General features: G+C 49.4%; 1 protein-coding gene across 2 annotated transcripts in view; it reads left to right on the top strand.

Annotated features, from left to right (window-relative positions):
• Positions 1–15289: 15289 nt before the first annotated feature.
• Positions 15290–19097, top strand: part of Cys1 (cystin 1) — a 15380-nt gene continuing 11572 nt past the window's right edge. For both annotated transcript variants that reach the window (XM_029484945.1, XM_021179356.2), the window contains exon 1: positions 15290–16503. In XM_029484945.1, coding sequence (XP_029340805.1) covers positions 16225–16503 — 279 coding nt within the window. In that variant the 5' untranslated portion in view covers positions 15290–16224. The remainder of the gene's footprint in view (positions 16504–19097) is intronic.

Genomic DNA, 19097 nt, shown 5'->3' with positions numbered 1-19097 from the left:
AAACCCTGTCTCGAAAAACTCAAAAAAAAAAAAAAAAAAAAAAAAGACTTTTAGGGTTTATTTCAGCAATTACACTGTGATGATGGACCAGCCAAATGGACATCATTACCTGGACATTGTCCCTGAAGGGAGAGTGCCACAGCTGGCAGTGCAGTGCTGGGAATAACCCAGACAGTGTGACAGACATCCAGGGGCAGCCATGGCTGTGGTGAGTTGTCTAGTAAGGGTTCCTATTGCTGTGAAAAAAAAAAAAAAAAAACAACGCCATGACCAGGCAACGTTGGCAAGGAAAGGGTTTATCTGGCTTGGGCATCCCCAGTCACAGTCCTTCATCAAGGGAAGTCAAGGCAGGAACTGAAGCAAGCATGGACCCCCTGCATAAGGGTGACTTCTGCACAGTGGGTTGAGTCTTACACCAATCCATCAGAAAATGTCCTGCACAGTTGCCAGCAGGCCCATCTGATGGAGGCGGGTTTTCAACTGAAGTTCCCTCTTCTCAGATGACTCGAGCTCATGCCGAGCTGACCGGAAAAACTCTAAAGCACAAAGGTCCTGAACTGATGGTTCTGAGGCATGGCATTTGTATTAATCAGTCTTAGTTATATGTAAGTGTGTGTGCACATGGTTGCAGGTGCTGCAGAGCTCTGACCTGGACCTAGAGTTATAGACACCGGGTGTGATTGCTGGCAAGTGGACTCAGGTCCTCTGAACTCAGTATATGCTCTTAACTGCCGAGCCTTCTTCCAGCATGAGCCTGATATACTTTGAATTCTCTGCTGTGCAGGGTATCTTGGTTCCCGTTGACTTTCTGAGTCAACTCCTTTGGTTTCCTCACCAAGACCAGTCTCCGAGTTTCATGCAATCCGCTGGCTAGATTTGTGTCAACTTCACACAAGCTAGAGTCATCTGAGAGGAGGGACCCCCAGATGAGAAAATGCCTGCAGAAGACTGGGCTGTAGGCAAATGTATAGAGCATTTCCTTAGTGATTGATTGGTGGGTGAGGGCCCAGCCCATTGGGTGGTGGCATATTTGACCTGGTAGTCCTGGATCCTATAAGAAAGCAGACTGAGCAGGCCATGGGAAGCAACCCAGTAAGCAGCCTCCATGGCCTCTGCATCAGCCTCTGCCTCCAGGTTCCTGCCCTGCTTGGTTCCTGTCCTGACTTCCCTCGATGATGGATTATGGATGAGGAAGTGTAAGGCCAACAAACGGTTCCCTCCCCAACTTGCTTTTGGTCACGGTGCTTCATCCTAGCAATAGGAACCGCAACTGGGACAGGCAGTATTCATCTAACCCAGTGCTGGTTCTAGTAACCAAGAGCCCTTTTATCCACTGGCATCAGTGCCCTTTGCCCTCCAGAATATTCCCCAAACACCTATCTGATGGCATCCAACCCCCAGCTACGGGCCTGCCATTCTCTCTACGCCAGGAGGTCTCTGGGTCCTACTGGTGTCTGCATCCTTGGGGCCCAGCCTGGATGCTAGGCACTAGTGATGGAGAGAGTTAATCATCTAATCTGAGCAGGCACTCTGCCTCCGCTGTTCTCCACATCCACTAGGTACTCAGCAGGTCCCGCTGACCTCATTCGTCAGTGTTGCTGTCTCTTTCCTCCAAGGCTCTGGTCAAAGAAACAAAATAGAACGTCATTGTAAAGGTGCCTCATATTGGCCTGTCAGCCTCCAAGCAAAGAGGAAACACGTGCTCCCGGTCCCAGGCCTTAGGCTACACTCAGCTCAGAGGAAGCAGAGCCACTTAGGACCAGATGCGAGTACTTCCCTTCAGCCCCTTGAGCATCTCTCCAGCTGTACCCACATCAAGTAGCTCGTTCTGAGCTTTTTGTCAAAGGAAAAAATAAATGGATCCTTCTACCCGAGAGGCCAAACCTTTTAAGTTCAGACTCCATTTTAGAGAACCTGACTGGGGCTGGCAAGATGTCTCAGAAGAGCACTGACTGCTCTTCCAAAGGCCCTGAATTCAAATCTCACCAACCACATGGTGGCTCAAAACTACCCGTAATGAGATCCGATGCCCTCTTCTGGTGGGTCTGAAGTCAGCTACAGTGTACTTATAAAATAAATCTTTGGGCCAGAGCAAGCAGGGACTGAGAGAGCGGAGGTCCTAAGAAAATTCAACTCCCAACAACCACATGAAGGCTCACAACCATCTGTACAGCTACAATGTATTCACATACATAAATCTTTTTTAAAATTATTTAAAAAGAGAGAGAGAGGACCTGATCTAAATTTAAACTCAGGCAAACTAACAGGCCAATACCTAGCATTAGTTTCCAAGTTACTCCCCCACAAAACCTGAGCCTAGCTCCAGTCTCTAGACTAACCCCCAACAAGACCAGCATCTCTAGGTTATTTCCCCAACCAACCTGCGCTCCCAGGTTACAAGCCTGCCCTCTGCGTAACGACCACCAATGTAGAGGGAAGCAGAAATTAAGTTTACGATATGACTCCCAACATCAGCCAATTATGTTAAAGGCCATGGTACCTTTCCAATTACATGGTTAAGCACCATCCCCACCCCTACTTGTAGCTTTCTATAAAGCCTCATCCTGATATATATTTGGGATTCCCTACCACCAAAACCAACCTGTGTAGCTGGGGAGTCCAAGCTAGCTCAAATAAAAAGGCCCTACTGTGATTGCATCAGCTGTTTGCTTTTGGGGGGAATCACTAACATTTCCCTGGCACTATACCACCAGTGGCCTGGCTGGACACCCTGCCATCCTGGCTGTCTGTCAGAGCTGGGCAACAGAGGAAAGGGAAGGCACCACCTGCAGTATGCCACATGTCAGGGGACCGGCTCAACTGTCAGGAGATCAGCCTTTGGGGTGGCTTCCTCTTGGCTAAGCCCCTTTCCAGAAGCACGGGGACGGCAGCCATCCTGACTGGCCATGCCTCTGGAGGCTCCCAGACCCACCACCTGGACTCCATTCTCAGGATCTTGCATTCCAGCTGTAGAAGGAACTGTGGACAGGAAAACAAGTTTGTTCCTCCTTGATACAGTGCCCTACCCCATTCTTACCTCTCACATCCTCTCTCCTGGCCCTCCCCCTCCCCCAATTGATTTTTATCAATTCTTTGAGAATCTGTCGCCATCCTCTCTTAAAATAGGATCTCAGAGCCGGGCGTGGTGGNGCACGCCTTTAATCCCAGCACTCCGGAGGCAGAGGCAGACAGATTTCTGAGTTCAAGGCCAGCCTGGTCTACAGAGTGAGTTCCAGGACAGCCAGAGAGAAACCCTGTCTCGAAAAAACCAAAAAAAAAAAAAAAAAAAAAAGGATCTCAGGAAACCTGCTATGGAGACAGGGATGACATTGAACTTCTGAGCTTCCTGCCCCCTAAGATTACGAGTATGCACTACCACATCTGGCCTGGCAGCACCAGGGAATCAAATCAAACCCAGACTTTATGCAAGCACTTTATCAACTGATCCACAGCCTAGCATCCCCCCTTCTCTCTCCCAGCACCGTGGGGCCCCAAGACAGAAGGAAGGATGTAACTTATTCTTTGATCAACTAAAGCCCACCTCCCACTCCGTGGCCCTCAGTGGTGGTTCTCTCCATGGTCAGCAGTTAGGATGATTGCTGACCTCTGGAGCACACACTATGTGCAGCCTTTGTCAAGATGCATTTCTGCACACGTGTCATCTAGAAGCAACTACACAGCAACACGTGGTGGGTGCGCCTCAGATTAGAGGGAAGAACGGGTGTGTTTAATTTAGTAGACTCTATTACAGCCTTCAGCACAGTGCCTTGACCAAGGTAAAACTTCATGAGGTGGCTCTAAAGGAACAAGCCAGTGAAGGCTGCAGTGGGGCCTAGGGCTCACACTCTGTTCCTGTTTGTGGATCCAGTGTAACCCTAATAGGCTCATGCAATGAAGGTTTGGCTCCAGTTGGGGGTGCTAGTGAGAGGTTCCTGGTTCATGAGGGCAAAGGATTGAGCAACCTTCTGATACTGAATGGCCTGTTAGGAGCTAGGGTGTAACTGAAGGACGTAGGTCACCAGGGCATGCCTTTGAAGGGTACATCTTGTCTCCTGTACCCTTCCCCTGCTCTCTGCCTCCATGAGGTGAGCATCTCTGCCCCCTGTACCATGCCCTCAACACCATGATGTCCTGCCTCCATCATGGGTCCAGAAGCAATGGAACTCGCCCATCAGAGACTGAAACCCCCAAAAGACCGTCTTCTTTTGTTTTTGCCAGACATTTATTTTATCACGGTAACAAAGCTCACTGACGCTCTCCCAAATTCCCTCTCCCACACTCAGGCAAATATGGGATCTGAACAGTGCGGTGCGCTGTGCAGAGTCCACTAGAACCACGGCTGATCTCACCTTCTCCGTCCCATCCACCTCCCAGGAGACAGGAGCCCCTTACAGTCCAGACTTCCACTAGAGACCACCAGAGGGAGCTGTTGGCCTGCAGGATCAAAGGGACAGCATTGCCTGGGAGAGGTAGATGGCCAGTCCCCTCTCTGCAGTCTAAAGGACAGAGAAACTGGATCTGAAAAATAATGGGGGTTGAGGGGGTAGCTGTTACAGACTTGGAGTTCAAGGTAATGACATGGTATTCGTTATACAGAAGACACCAGAACTCATTTGCACATTTGTGTTTTAAAGGAAGCTTACTTGTTTTAAGATGGGTGGGGGTGAGGGGGTGGGGAGGGTCTTACTATGCAGACCAGGCTGACCTTAAACTTACAGAGATAGGCTTGCCTCTGGAGTGCACCACCAAACACAGCTCATAGTCAGCTTCAAAGGCAGCACTACTGGGACTTTCTCTCATAGATGTGGGTGTGAACAGAGAATGGATACGGGAATAAAGGAAAAGAAGTCCCTGACTCCCAAGTACTGGGATCACAAGCGTGTGCCACCACGCCTCATTTATGCAGTGCCACCAACTGAACTCAGGGCTCTGTGCATGCTAGGCAAGCCCTCTGCCAACTGCCACATTCCCAAGCTGCAAAGAGACACTTACCCTGCATCACTGGCAGTTTTGCTGAGTAGCAAAAACCACACCCGTCTGAGCAGATCGTGATGACACTTCCTGCCTTGCAACTGGCTGGGACCGGGATTAGAGGGCACCTTTCCTGAAGCCACCAGGCTGTGAGTCACTGAACCTCTCCTCAAGCCATCCTTCCTTCACCCGCTTCCTCCCCTGGCCACAGCACCCTATGCCTTTGGCCAGTACCTCTGCTAACTCCCATCAAGGATGGCCTGCACACTGCAGACTCCAAATGGCTTTGGCACTCTGATCAGCTTTGCTTACAAGTCCCATTGATGTGTTCAAAACTAGCAAGTAGGGATGGAGAGCAGGCTCCATGGTTAGGAATACTGGCTTCTCATCTATAAGACTCAGGTTCATTTCCCAGAACCCATGTGACAGATTACAACTGTAATTCCAGTTTCATAAGATCCAGTCCCTTCTTTGGACCTCTGTGGATACCAGCCATGCATGTATTGCATAGACACATATCCAGGCAAAACATTCATGCACATAAAATGAAACAGAGCTTAGTCTAGGAGGCAAGAGAATGGCTCTCCCTTGTGAGGTTGCAGGGTCCAGAGCAAGGCGAGGGGTGGCCATCCTGGACTCCTACAGTATGGAGGATTCACCCCCAGGGAAGCATAGAAGGGCTGTGCCACCTCCCTGCCATCAGTTGTAACGCCTTACCCACTCCTTTTCTCAGACAGGGGTCTCAGCCAAATTAATCTCTGACTGCGGTGCTTAGCATGCCAGAGACACAGGAGAACAGGTGTTCACAGAACTCCAGACTAACGTCCCTGAGATGCAGGTGTTAAATGGATGCCTATTCCCAAGTCATCACTGGACCACCCATGCCACTAGGTACTCAGTCTCCATATGTGAACTAGAGGCCAGGCTGGCAAATCAGATGGAAGGCAGAGCTCACTCCCAACTGCCCCCTGCTTCACCCAGCATCCTGAGACACGCAGCAACAAGAGCAAGACCCCTGTCAACCGCTGCATCCCCACTTTGTAGCTCAAGCTCAGTGGTGTTGCTTTTGACTGCAGGGACTTGGAGAGACCTGATTGCCCTATTGCCATAGCAACCAGAGCTTGCTGTCAAGGCAGCTACTATTCAGGCTTCCATTTGGATTCCAAAGCAGTGATGAATGATGGCTCCGACACCACCCAAGTTCAAATGAACCATCCCTGTAGTTGTCCCTGAGAAGGGGCTAGATGGAGAGCAGGTACAAACAACCGGAAGTAGACTATGATCATTTCAGGGGCTAGAAGACACTAGCTGCTTCAAGGAGCTGGCCTACTGACTTTGTAAGTTCACAGAAGCTCTCCATGCAGCAGTCTGCCAGCCAGTCAATGGTGGTGGCTTAGCCAGGATGTGGGGCTCAGCCAGAGCCAGGACCCTGGTCTCAGGCTAAGAAAGAGCATCAACAAAGCACAGACCTCCCAGTAAAACCACCTAAGATTCCAACAAAGATTAGCTCTAGACTGACAAGTCCCTGGGCTCTGTGAATCTCAGGGTACCTGAGATCACACAGGAATCACAGAACCTACTCCATGCCACAGAGCAGCCATTACATTACAGGGTGGCCAGAGCACCATAGCCCTCAACAAAGGACAGATCTAAAACATGTGCCATGTGACTTTAGGCAAGTCACCTGTCAGGACTCCTCCCAGTGCACACATTATCCAGGGCTCCAGGATTAGCTAGCTAAGCAGTAGACCGTACCATCACTTGATAAGTGTATACTGTACCTCTTGGAGGCAGTCAACCATGTAGATTCCAGAAAGTGGACTCGGATCATCAGGCTGGGCAGCAGGCACCTTCACCTGCTGAGCCCTGACCGCAGCCAGCCCCTGCACAGCCTATGGGCAAGCATTACAGGTCACCCATGTCTGTATCCCTCCAATTCATCCCACGTGGTTCACAAATGTTTCTAGAGCTGAGTGAAACAGAAGATACGGGAAAAACTGCTTGTTCAAATAGATTGTGTTTCTTGCCTACCGGTTTCATTCTGGTGTAAGCTTATTTTCATTTTAAGTTTTCAAGATGTATTTACATAAGTATTCCTAAGTGGATTAAAAGTATCTTTCAATGGATTTCTGGCTTTCTCCTATTCCTCTGCTCCTGTGGAAGGTACAGAACAAAGTGTGGATGGGCTCAGTACGGAATCATGAGAGCCTGAAGTCAGATCGTCAGCACCCCAGCAGAAAGCTGAGCATGGTGTTAAACATCTGAAATCCTATACATACGCACCTGTAATATCACCACTTGAAAGTTAGAGCCAGGAGGATCATAAGTTCAAGGCCACCCTCAGCTACATAGTGAGTTCAAGGCCAGTCTAGGCTACTCTGTCTCAACAAGCAAACACGCACACACAGTACTCCTATAAAACTTATCAATCAAGCAAACAACAACAAACAAAAAAACCCAAGCCCACTGGACTGTCAACTAAAGCAGGTACTGACAACATGAAAACAAATGACACAGGGCCATGTTTCAATAAAACTTTATTTACAAAACAGCAGGCCCCAATTTTGGCTTGCCAGCTGTAAACTGCTAACCCTTGAGCCCCAGTCCATGTTCAGGTTTAAAGGTTCCTGTCCTCAGCAGAACACACTCAGGTGGGCTGCTTCAACAAGCACCCACAGATTAGGTAGCTTACCCAACAATCACTTGGATCTGTCGCGGTTCTGAAGGCTGAGCTGCCTGCAGATCTGGACTGTGAGACCTGGTCATCACAGAGCCTTCCTGCGCAGACTGATCCACAGAAGAAAGCACACCCCTGGGCATCTTCCCTCATGCCCTCTGGCTCCCCTGCCATGCCCAATAACACCCCAAACCCAAAGGCCCCGTCTCTTCACATCATGCACTGATGGTAGGTCTCACTTTGAATTGGGGTGAACATAAACACCCAATCCATAAAATCCAAGAGTATTTACGATGAAGATATGCCCTTCAAAAGGTGATGCCAGAGTCAGCCGGTTGGCCCAGCAGATAGAAGTGCCTGCCACACAAGCCAGATGCCTTGAGTTCAATCCCTGGAACCCACATAAAGGGAGGGGGAGAGAACTGACTTCATAAAGTAATCTGACCTTTACAGGTATACCTTCTGCAACCACACACATAAATCATACACACAGTAATAATAATGTTACAAACAAAGGGTCTTTATATATAACCTTTATATATTATATAAATATAAAATAAAGGTTTTTATCTTTGTGATTATTTAAACATTGTATTTATAACATTAACATAGATATATCAAATTATAAATTAAAAAAACTGGGGCTGGAGAGATGGCTCAGTGGTTAAGAGTAATGATTGCTCTCCCGAAGGTCCTGAGTTCAAATCCCAGCAACCACATGGTAACTCACAACCATCTGTAATGAGATCTGACTCCCTCTTCTGGTGTGTCTGAAGACAGCTACAGTGTACTTACATATAATAATAAATAAATATTTGTGCTGGAGTGAGGGGGGCCTGAGCAAGCAGAGGTCCTGAGTTCAACTCCTGGCAACCACATGATGGCTCACAACCATCTGTACAACTACAGTGTACTCACATACATAAATCTTTTTTAAAAAAAAGTTTAAAAAAAAAAACTTGGACTAGGCATTAGGGTGCAGGCCTATAATCCCAGCACATGTTTAAGCTAAGACAGGCGGATTTCAAGTTCAAGGCCAACCTGGGCTATGTAGTAAAATCTTGCCTCACTTGCTGCACACCAAAAAATCCAAACTAGCTGTGCCAGACTGAGAAGTGAACAAAGTTACAGATCCAGAGGGCAGCTCTGAGCGGAAGTGAAGCCCAGGACTGTTTGGAGCAGGCTCGCCTCTCCTATATCCTCAGCCTCATAGCTGTTCTGCCGTTGATGCCCTTTGGTCCCTGCCATACACTCTTCTTAGCTGTGCGGGGCCCTGATGGAGAGAGATTTTGATTTCCTCTATAGCTGGAAAGGACAGGAGACTACAGGAGCCAGCATCAGAGAACATCCTGCTAACAGACAGTCGGCAAGAAATGGTCACTTCTAAGGAAATGGAGGGAGAAACAGTGCTTCTCTTATCGCTCAGAGAAATTGTGTTACTGTCACTATTATTAATTTTCACCAAAATATTATGACAATGTCTCAAATTTTCCTTTCTAAGAATGTTTTAGATTAAGCCTGTGTATAAAGCTTGCCCATGTTTCAAGTGCCCAGTGAGAGTGTGTGGGGTAGGGAGGAGCTCGCAACAGCAAAACCTCCGTTCCTCGGCGTCTCCATAAACCAGAGGGAGATAATATACCTTTAACAAGCCAGCCTCTGTAAAAGGGGGGCAGGCCAGCAGCCTCTTGGGAAGTGTCAGCTAGATGGAGCATCCTTGCTAGATGGAGCATCCTTGCTAGATGGAGCATCCTTGCTAGATGGAGCATCCTTGCGTGGTGGTTATTAGTATTTTTCCTATTGCTGTGATAAAATACCACGGCCAAGACAACCTAAGGAAGAAAGGTTGGATTTTAGCTCACAGCTCAAGATGATAGCCCGTCATGGTGGGGACTCAGCAGCAGGAGCAGGTCATATTGCATCCACAATTGATAAGCAGAGGTGAAGAATGCCCTGGTGCTCAGCCGGCATTCTCCACTGATTTCCCTACCCAGGGAGTGGCCCGAAACTGTACTGGTAGTTTAGCTAAACTGCTCTGTGCTCCTAAGAGCTATCTGGGTTGGGAATGAAAGACACACACACACACACACACACACACACACACACACACACACACACCACACACACAAGTTAATTTTAAATATGCCTTGACTGGCTCAGAGGATGGGCAGTTCTAACCCTCCCCAAGGCTAGCACACATCTCCCTTCTGTAATCCTGGTTTAACGCCCTCTAATTCTTTATTTTTGTTGCCCTGGCTCCTTCTGGGCGGCTCTCTAGTCTTTGCTGCCCAAGACGCTTCTGGGCAGCCGTTCAGGGGGCCACATTCCTTCTCACCTACATTTCAGATGATTTTCCCTCTGCAGCTCTAAATCTGAATGTAAATCTCCCTCCGAATCAGGGTGATTCTCCTTTCTCGCTCCCAGGCCCTAGCCCAGGCAAATCTAAAGGTCCCACCTCAGTCTACCTGCCCAGCCATTGGCTGTTGGCTCTTTATTGATCCATCAAAAGCCAGTTGTGGACAAGGACCTTCAACATTTGGACACACAGATTCCCAGTTTGGGGGGCTGGATTAATTCAAAGCATTAGAACCAATCCCAAACGTGTAACTAAGATGCGTCTTACTGAATCGCTTAAAGTAAGGGCCAAGAGCACTCATCTTCCAGGTGGTTCTGGGAGGTTGACAACACCTACCATCATACTACATCATGGTGGAGGAAAGGGGCATTGCCAGGGATAGGAGGTACTGTCAGCCTGGTGCTTGTATGGAGCTGATCAGCATTAATGAGTAACCTCAGAGGAGGCTGGGAGTTCAACATGACTTAATAGTTAATGAGTTACAAGTCAAAGCACCAAGACTCTTTTAATACTTAAGCCAGGCTTTAACTGGAGACCTCTACTCCTCCGAGCTGATTAGCAGAGCAGGCCATTGTCAGATCTCTAACAAGAAGCAGGAATCTTACGTCGCTGCAGCACTCTGAGGCTGCGTGGCTGGCTGTGTGTAGAAGGGAGCCTTCTGACAAGTCAGTTTCCACAGTTGCTTTCCACAGTATGGTGTTTGAGCATTGCACGGGACACTCCCATCATTGTCCCATGCCCTGAGCCAGTGGCATCACCAGGACTCACTTCCGGGATAAACATTACCTATTATGAATGGTCAAATTGACCTAGGCCTACTCTCTCCCTCACTGCCCCTTGGCTGCCCTCGATGACTTCCACAGTTGATCACTCTAGTGGTGCCTAGAGCCTGCACAGCATCCAAATCTCCCACTGCATGGTGGGTGATGGGAAGGTGAGCAATAGGTCTGCAAGAAGGGACAAAAAGGGAAGTGACAACCATGGAGGCGACCACATGTGGCTAGCACACATCCTATCCAGAGAGCCTTTCCTTCCTTCCTTCCTTCCTTCCTTCCTTCCTTCCTTCCTTCCTTCCTTCCTTCATCCCTCCCTCCCTCCCTTTCTCCTCCCTCCCTCCCTCTCTCTCTCTCTCTCTCTCTCTTTCCTTCTTTCCCTTTCTTTCTTCCTTTTTATGGTTAATGAATCAAATTTGTATATCAATAAAGTCACAGTTTATAAGACACCAATTCAATAATTTCAGAGCCAATTGATAATGATAAAAGCTCTATCCCAATTATTCTAACCTTATGATATCATAACTACCCGTGGCTGGTAAAAGGGGTACCATCCCTTTTTTCGCATCCACCACCATCTCTTTCTCCCAGAGAGCCTTTTCAATGGCTGAGTCCACACACCCAGGAGAGGGGATAGCCCTCCCACGTGAGGGACCAGATATTAGCTCATGGTCAAGCCTAGACTCCTGAGTCCAGCAGCCCAGCTTCTTGCCTGTTTCTCCAGCCAAATACTGCTCATGAGCAATTCCTGTCTATCCCCTCCCCTCCCACCCAAGCCCATTCTCTTCTTTCCCACTCTGCATCATACCACCCTGAGCTCTTAAGGGATGCTGTGCTCCCGGGAGCATCCTAGAGAGAGAATCTCACATCTATAGCAGCATAAAGTACATAAGTGTGAACAGGAGGGGCAGAGATGACACCCATGCCATACTTAAAGACCATCGACTGGTCCTCTGGCCCCATGTCTCCAGCTCCTACATATATGGAAGGCTTCGGCTCCTCTGTTCCTGTCATCTGGCTGCTCTCAGATATCAGCTTTCCACCTTTGAGGGTGTGCTGAGATGGGTCATTTGAGATGATCCTTCCCTATCCCTCACAACTCTGTTGTCTTCATTTCAATAGGGTCTCAAGTATCAAGCTAAGCAGATGCTTTACCAAACACCCCTGCCATACCCTGTGGCTTGAACTGGAAGTCCTGAGGATCTAAGCCTCTCACATAATTCAGTAGGCATTAAAAGAAGAAACCCAGGGGTGAGGACTGGGGATATATAGCTCAGCCTGGGAGAGGGCTTGCCTATGCTTCAAGCCCAAGGCTTGATCCCCAACACCACATGAATACAGCGTGGAGGTACATGCCTGTAGTCCCAGCACTTGGGGGGCAGAGGAAGGCCAGGGTCATCTTAGGGTACACAGTGAGTTCAAGGCCAGTCTAGACTGCATGAAATCTTGTCTCAAAAAAAAATTACACTGTCTCACTGCCTGCTGAATATAATACTTTCTGTTTATGATGCTGGGGATGGAACCAGACCTCACATGAGTTCTGACCCACATGTACTGTTTTGCTGTGTGTCTACTCTATTCATCATTCCCATGATGTATGCTTGTGATGTGCCGTCAGTAAGGGAAGCTCTGGGCAGGCAGCATATAGCTGAGGTCCTTGAGGGATGGGAACTTGAGCAGAACTTTGAAAGGTGGACAGGTTTGTTTTGTCCATTGCAAGGAAAGGACAAGGATAGGACCAGCTTATTCTTCAGATGCCAGACAGACTATTCACCCATCCACTGGTCCCTCCAGAATATATCATCAATGGTAGCTCTCTTCTAAAGCTATTGGATTTTGTTTTGCTGTGTGTGTGTGTGTGTGTGTGTGTGTGCACTCTAGGACCAAATGCAAGCCTTGAGCATACTAAGCAAGAAGCTATAAGTGAACTAGACCCCAAACCTGGTGGTTCTCCTGCCTCAGCCTCTCAAGTGCTGGGACCACAGGCACACCATCACACCCAATAAATCAGTTTATGGAAAGGATATACTGGGCTGGAAATTATGTTCTGTCCTAACAAGGTTCTCTGTTGCTATGATTAAACCCATGACCAAAAGCAAGTTGGAAGAGAGAAGGGTTTATCTTGCTTACACATGCCATCACTGAAAAATGTCAGGGCAGGAACTGGGAGGCAGGAGCTGAAGCAGAGACCGTGGAGGAACCCTGCTTATTGGTGTGCTTCCCATGGCTTGCTCAGTTTATTTTCTTATTGTTTTAGTTTAAATTTTATTGCTATGAAGAGATACCATCACCATGGCAACTCTTATAAAGGAAATACTTACTAGGGGCTGGCTTACAGTTTCAGAGGTTTAGTGCATCATCATCACTGTGGGGAGCATGGTGGTGCTGCAGGCAGACGTGGTGCTGGAGGAGCTGAGAGTTCTACATCTTGATCCAAAGGCAGCAGAAGGAGACTGTGCTCCACACTGTGTAGAGCTTGAGCATAAGAGACCTCAAGCCCTCCCCCACAGTGACACACTTCCTCCAAGGCCACACCCACTCCAACAAGGCCACACCTCCTAATAGTGCCACATTCAAACACATGTGTCTACGGAGGCCATACCTATTCAAACCACCACCTTTATACCTCCTAGGCCCACACGATTATTAATTAATAAAATGCCCACACAGAATTGCCTACAGGCAAATCTGATGGAGGTGTTTCCATAACTGAGGTTTCTTCTCAGACAAATCAATTTATGTCAAACTGACAATAAACTTACCAGTACAGGTTCTTGTTTTCAGAGTTAATCTGAAAGTGCTCAAGCTGAGCCTCACACACCATCCACCATCACCAGCAAACGCCCATAATCTCTCCATAGAAAGGTACCTGGATATGCGGGCAGCCCTTGAGGCCTGAGCCTTTAATCCCAGCACTCAAGAGGCAGAGGTAGTAGGATTTCTGTGAGTTTGACATTAGCCTAGTTTACATAATGAGTTCCAGGTGAGCCAGAGTCACAAAGTGAGACCCTGTCTCAAACAAAACAAAGTCTATGTGTGACTGTAAGGCTCCTGTCTGGAAGTTTAGCTTTTGTCTTCTATTTTTTGAGATTCTTGAGACTAACTCGCTCTGGGCAGACTCTTGTCTACCCTTAGAAAGGATCTTGGAGGCTGCCTGTGCGCTCAGTATTCGTGTGGGTTTTGTTTTTAGATGGTTGGTCTCCTGCAGTCCAGACTATCCTCTCAAACTTGCTAAGAAAGCATTTCCGGAGATGACCTGGACCTCCTAACCACCTGCCTCTGCTCCACGAGTGCTGGGATGACAGGCCCGCAGTGCGATGCCTCCCTCTATCTAGCCCTTCCAGACTCTCCTGGAAGCCAGGACTCCAAATGTGGCTGACATTATGTGTGAGCTCAGAGAGGACGCAGGCTTTGGCACGACTCCTGTGCAAGCACAGCCACAGAGACAAGTCAGGGGGAAAACAGTTGAAATCAAGAGTATCGAAAAAAATTTGGCTGCTCTGGAGAACACAGGAGCGCTGGCTATATTTAAACTCGGAGTCACGTGACTAGACTCTACTTAGGCAGGAGTAAAACGTGTTTTCTTTTAAATGATTAAACTGAGTTGAAGTTTGCTCAAGAAAAAATTCATTCTCTCTGACTTTTTTTCCCCTGGCTTGGAGAATTTCAAGATGAGATTTGTTTTCATAAAGAGAAAACTTCTGTCAGTAAGCTCTAACCTAGACACATCTGTGTGCTTGAAACACCCAAATGTCATCAAGTCATGTATTTGGCCCCATCCCCTATATCTGGATGATCAAGAAATCCCATTTTAAAAAGGAAGGGGAAGTGTAAACCCTTACTTTTCTCTAGTTCTCTTGGTAATACAAACACACCATGCAGATTTGGTCTCCTGTATATCCCACTTCTGTGGGCATACGTCTATTCCTGCGGTGATGAAAATAATAAAATTTTATGCCACCGTTGGAAGAATTTCACCTAAAATTCCACTTTCACATTGGGTTGGCCAGTACGGATGCGGTTATTGGCAGGCCAAAACAGAGAAAACCAAATTCGGGGTATTTAAATCACCCTGCCCTGGAAAGTTCTGGAAGGGAAGCAGGCAAAGAATTAGTCTATGGTAAGCCTCCAGAAATTGTCCCGTAAAAGCACAAATCTAGCCAAGCCAGGGTCGCCCCAGTCCTGTAGAAACCTCAGTGGTGACAGCTTTAGTAACCAGATCTATACCTGGAGAAAAGGAAGCCAGAGCCTGCGGTGAAGCGGCCAGAAGAACTCCAATCGGAGGTCAGAAAGATGGTGAAGAGGAAGGTCGTTTTTCGACCTCTAAATTCACCCTGTCACGCCCCGGGGTCGCAATCTTCCACAATCTAACCACCCCAAGCTTCTGCGCAGCCTTCCCTCCCAGGAAGTCACACGCCCACTCCAGAGTCTTCCCCCCTACCCTAGAGTCCCTGTCCAGGGACACGCCCCTTCAGTGTGCCCTGCCCAGGGCCTCTGGTACACGCCTCTCAACCCGCACTCCGGCTGGCCACCCTGAAGCTCTCCCCTCCCTTGGACATTCTCTCTCTCTCACACACACACTCGCACACACATCTCCAGCTCTCCTTTTCTGTCCCCCTCCCCCGCTTACTTTGTCTCTGCTCTCTCAGACCTATACCCGAAGCCCCAACGACCTCCTTTCCGACATGCTATTCTCCAACCCGGACTCCTGATCTTCCCCTTCCCTGGCATCTGGCTCTGCTGCAAGCATTCCTCTGTCTTTCACCCCCAGCTCTTTTCAGCCGGTGCCTTGCTCCCCTTGCTCCCAGCATGACTCCCACCCGTGCTCCATGGGCCTCTCCCAAACTTCTCCAATATGATTCTTTCGCCCTGATATCCTTTCCACCAGTCTACCCACTCTGCACCCTTTAAGGCTCCCTTCCATACAACACTAACCCTGTTACACCACCCTGCAGTATCACCCTACCCCAAACTTCCCACACCCCCGCCGCACCCTGAGAGTCTCCCAGGGAGTCACTCCCACCCTCTCTTCATCCCGCTTACTCCCCTTCCCCCCAGGATCACCTTCCTCATTTTCTCCCTGTCCCCCAGCGCTCCCCCTGCCCCACCCCATCCTTCATCTCCTCCAAGTCTTTCCCCATCCTCCCATTCTCCCCCTGAGGAGCGCCCCCCTCTCCCCTAGCAGCCTCTACCTCCTCCAGCCTCCCAGATCATCCTTGCTTCTCTGTCTCTTCCATCCCCGCGCCCCCCGTGACTCCTCCTGCTACCCCCGTTTCTCATAGCTCCCATCCCCCGTGACTCCCCCTCCCCCCCATCTCTCCATCGCACCCTCCGTGCCGTTCACTCCTCCAGAATCCCCCTTGCTATTCCCTCGCCCCATCTGGCCCGCCGTGCTCCCGCCCCAGTCCCGCCCGGCTCCCCGGCTGCGTGCTCCAGGCTGGGTGCGCGCCATGGGCAGCGGCAGCAGCCGGAGCAGCGGGATCCCGAGGCGGCGACGCAGCCCTGACAGGCGCCAGACAGGCCTGGGAGAGACAGCCTCGGAGGGCGGCACGGCTGACCAGGCCCCGACGGCCGTGGGGCAGGAGGAGAGCGGCCGCGACCCCCGCCCCGCGACGCCCCCCGGCGGCCGGGAGGAGACCCTGCGCCTGCTGGATCAGTTGCTGGCCGAGTCGGAGGCCTGGGGGCCCCAGGAGCCGACCCCACGAGGCCCCGCCCGGCTCGCACCCGCGGTGAGTATGGGGGCCAGGCCCTCCACCCATTCCTCTGCATCCCTAGTGTCCTCCCACCAAGGCCTCCGTCCCTACTTGGCGCCTCTGTCCCCAGTTCACCCAGAGTGCCCGACTCCCGCCCCAGTCCCTTATAGGGTTTTGTGACCCTTCCTTACCCCCACTCTTGTATATTCTAACTCTGCCTCCTGGGTGGGTGCCCGCTACTGCCTCTGTTAAAGGAGCAAATGCAAACAACAGTTGGCAGAAGCACCTAGAACTTTCTTCTGACTCAGGGCTTGCCTTCCTTTACCAGTGGGGCTGCACGGAGTCAGGTTGCAGCATCCTTACAGCCCAGGTGGGAATTGACCAGCAAGGGCCTCTGCTTTGGCCATCAGGGACTACGGTGGGAGGAGGCGATAAGTGGGTGGACCACCTGCCAACAGTGGTTGGAAAAACGCCCTGCAGCGTCGGACACATCCGGATCTTTGGCTGGCCAGGCAATTCCCATAGTACAAGCTATTTTTAAGATGCTCTTTTAGCTTCCTTATCCTCTCTTGCTGAACACTTGTAATAACACCCCCCGCTGTTCTAGAAAAACATGTCTTTACTGGGTTGGCACTGGTTTGCTGCTAAAAATCAGAGCTAAAAATCAGAACGGGTCTTAGCTGCTCCTGGCTGGAAGAGGAGGCCAAAGACAGAGGAGCCAGAGTTTTCTGCAGGCTGGCAGAGGTAGTTGGAATGCCTTCTTGGGCCCAGGTACCAGGCAAGCATCATGGAAAGGCCTCTGGGATGATGGGAAGCTCTGGGTACAGAACTCTCTCTGTCTAGTCCCTTCTTCCCATTGCCCAGTCGAAGTTTAAAACAGGACAAGTGAGCTGTGGTGAGGACTGAATTATATAATGGGATTCCTCTAAGACTACATCAGCCTACAGTTATGTAACACCAACACTGGATAAACAGTTGAGGGATCTGGGGGAGATTTTGACATAGCGAGGAAACAATTTTTCAGCGTCATTTTCAAGCACTTGGGAAACTTCCAAAGGTTCGGAAATAGATGGATTTTCCCTCTGTCTTTCGGAGTATCAGCCTGGAAGAATATAACAGAGACAGGAAGTCCCAGCCACAACTACATTCCCTAATAAGTGGGGCTTGCATTTGGTATCAGGGACAAAGACAGGTGTCCAGAGCGCTGGTCTGGGATCCAGGGGGAAGTGAGAAGTCTCAGCCTGAGGAGTCCCCAGGAGGGAGTGACAGACATGCTCCAAGGGCAGATAGATGAACTTGAGTCTGAAAAAGTCAGAGGACATGAGCAGAGGTGGAGAGGAGGTTCTGTGTGCCCATGATGGTGGGTACAGTTAGGTGAGCTGGGGTATGGGGTGAAAAGGTCTTCAACTATGTCTTGCTATGTCAGGGGTATAGGCTTTGTTGAGAATGAAGTGGGCATTTGAAGGCTAAAGAGGGTGAGATTTTTGTGTTGTGGAGGAGATTACTCAATGGCAGGAGAAGGGTGGATCAGACAGAAGAAAGTTAGGGGCACCATGATGCAGCAGGGTTACTCTGGATGTCCAACTGACCAAGTCCTTGATGCAAGGGATAGCGGGGAGAGAGAGGCGTGAGGAGGTAGTTCAAGAAATAAAGTGTGGTCAGTGGGTGGTGGCTCACACCTTTAATCCCAGACATGCAGGAAGCAGAGGCAGGTAGATCTCTGTAAGTCTGAGGCCAGCCTGGTCTACTGGGTGAGTTCCAGGACAGCCAGGGCTACACGGAAAAATCCTCTCTCAAGAAAAACAGAAAGGTGTGACGTCGGAACAGTGGTTACCCCCCTTTTTTTGAGGGGGGGGGCTCAGATGTGTTCCCTTACCGTGAATGTTTCTCAAACTAACAAATGAGTCCTAGAGTGCTCAGGTCCTAAGAGAGACAAAATCAGAAAGGGAGGCCCCTGCTTTTAAAAACACTGCCCATGCTGGAGCCTGGAGTCCAAGTTTCCGTGCTAGTGGGTAGCTTGCCCGCGTCTGTAACTGAGTCCCTCAGGGCTCTGTATTAGTAACTTACCACCGAGATAGGAAAGACTTGCAAGTTCAACAGTCATCCACGGAAAATGGCCTTGCTTCAGAATGTTTGAGAGAACATGTCCCTGCGCAAATAGGATCCTTTGATTGGGCATGAACACACGTTTCCTTTTCTTTTATTGGGAAAAAAAAATGAAAAATGTTCCCTTATATTCACAACCCTCTAGCCCTTAGGAGAAGGTGCTCCCCAACTTTTTCTTGTCACTTGAGAAAGGGTTTCTCTGTGTAGCCCTGGCTGTCCTGGAACTCACTCTGTAGATCAGGCTGGCCTTGAACTCAGAAATCCGCCTGCCTCTGCCGGTGCTGGGATTAAAGGCGTGCACCACCACTGCCCAGCATATTTAGACAATTTAAAAAAAGAAAAAACGATTTATTTATTTATTTTATGTATATGAGTGCACTGTAGCTGTCTTCAGACACTCCAGAAGAGGGCATTAGATCTCATTACAGATGGTTGTGAGCCACCATGTGATTGCTGGGAATTGAACTCAGGACCTCTGGAAGAACAGCCAGCACTCTTAACTGATAAGCTGTCTCTCCAGCTCC

Source organism: Mus caroli, chromosome 12 (genome assembly GCF_900094665.2).
Source record: "Mus caroli chromosome 12, CAROLI_EIJ_v1.1, whole genome shotgun sequence".
NCBI classification, from domain to species: domain Eukaryota; kingdom Metazoa; phylum Chordata; class Mammalia; order Rodentia; family Muridae; genus Mus; species Mus caroli.
This window is presented reverse-complemented; position numbering and strand designations above follow the sequence as displayed.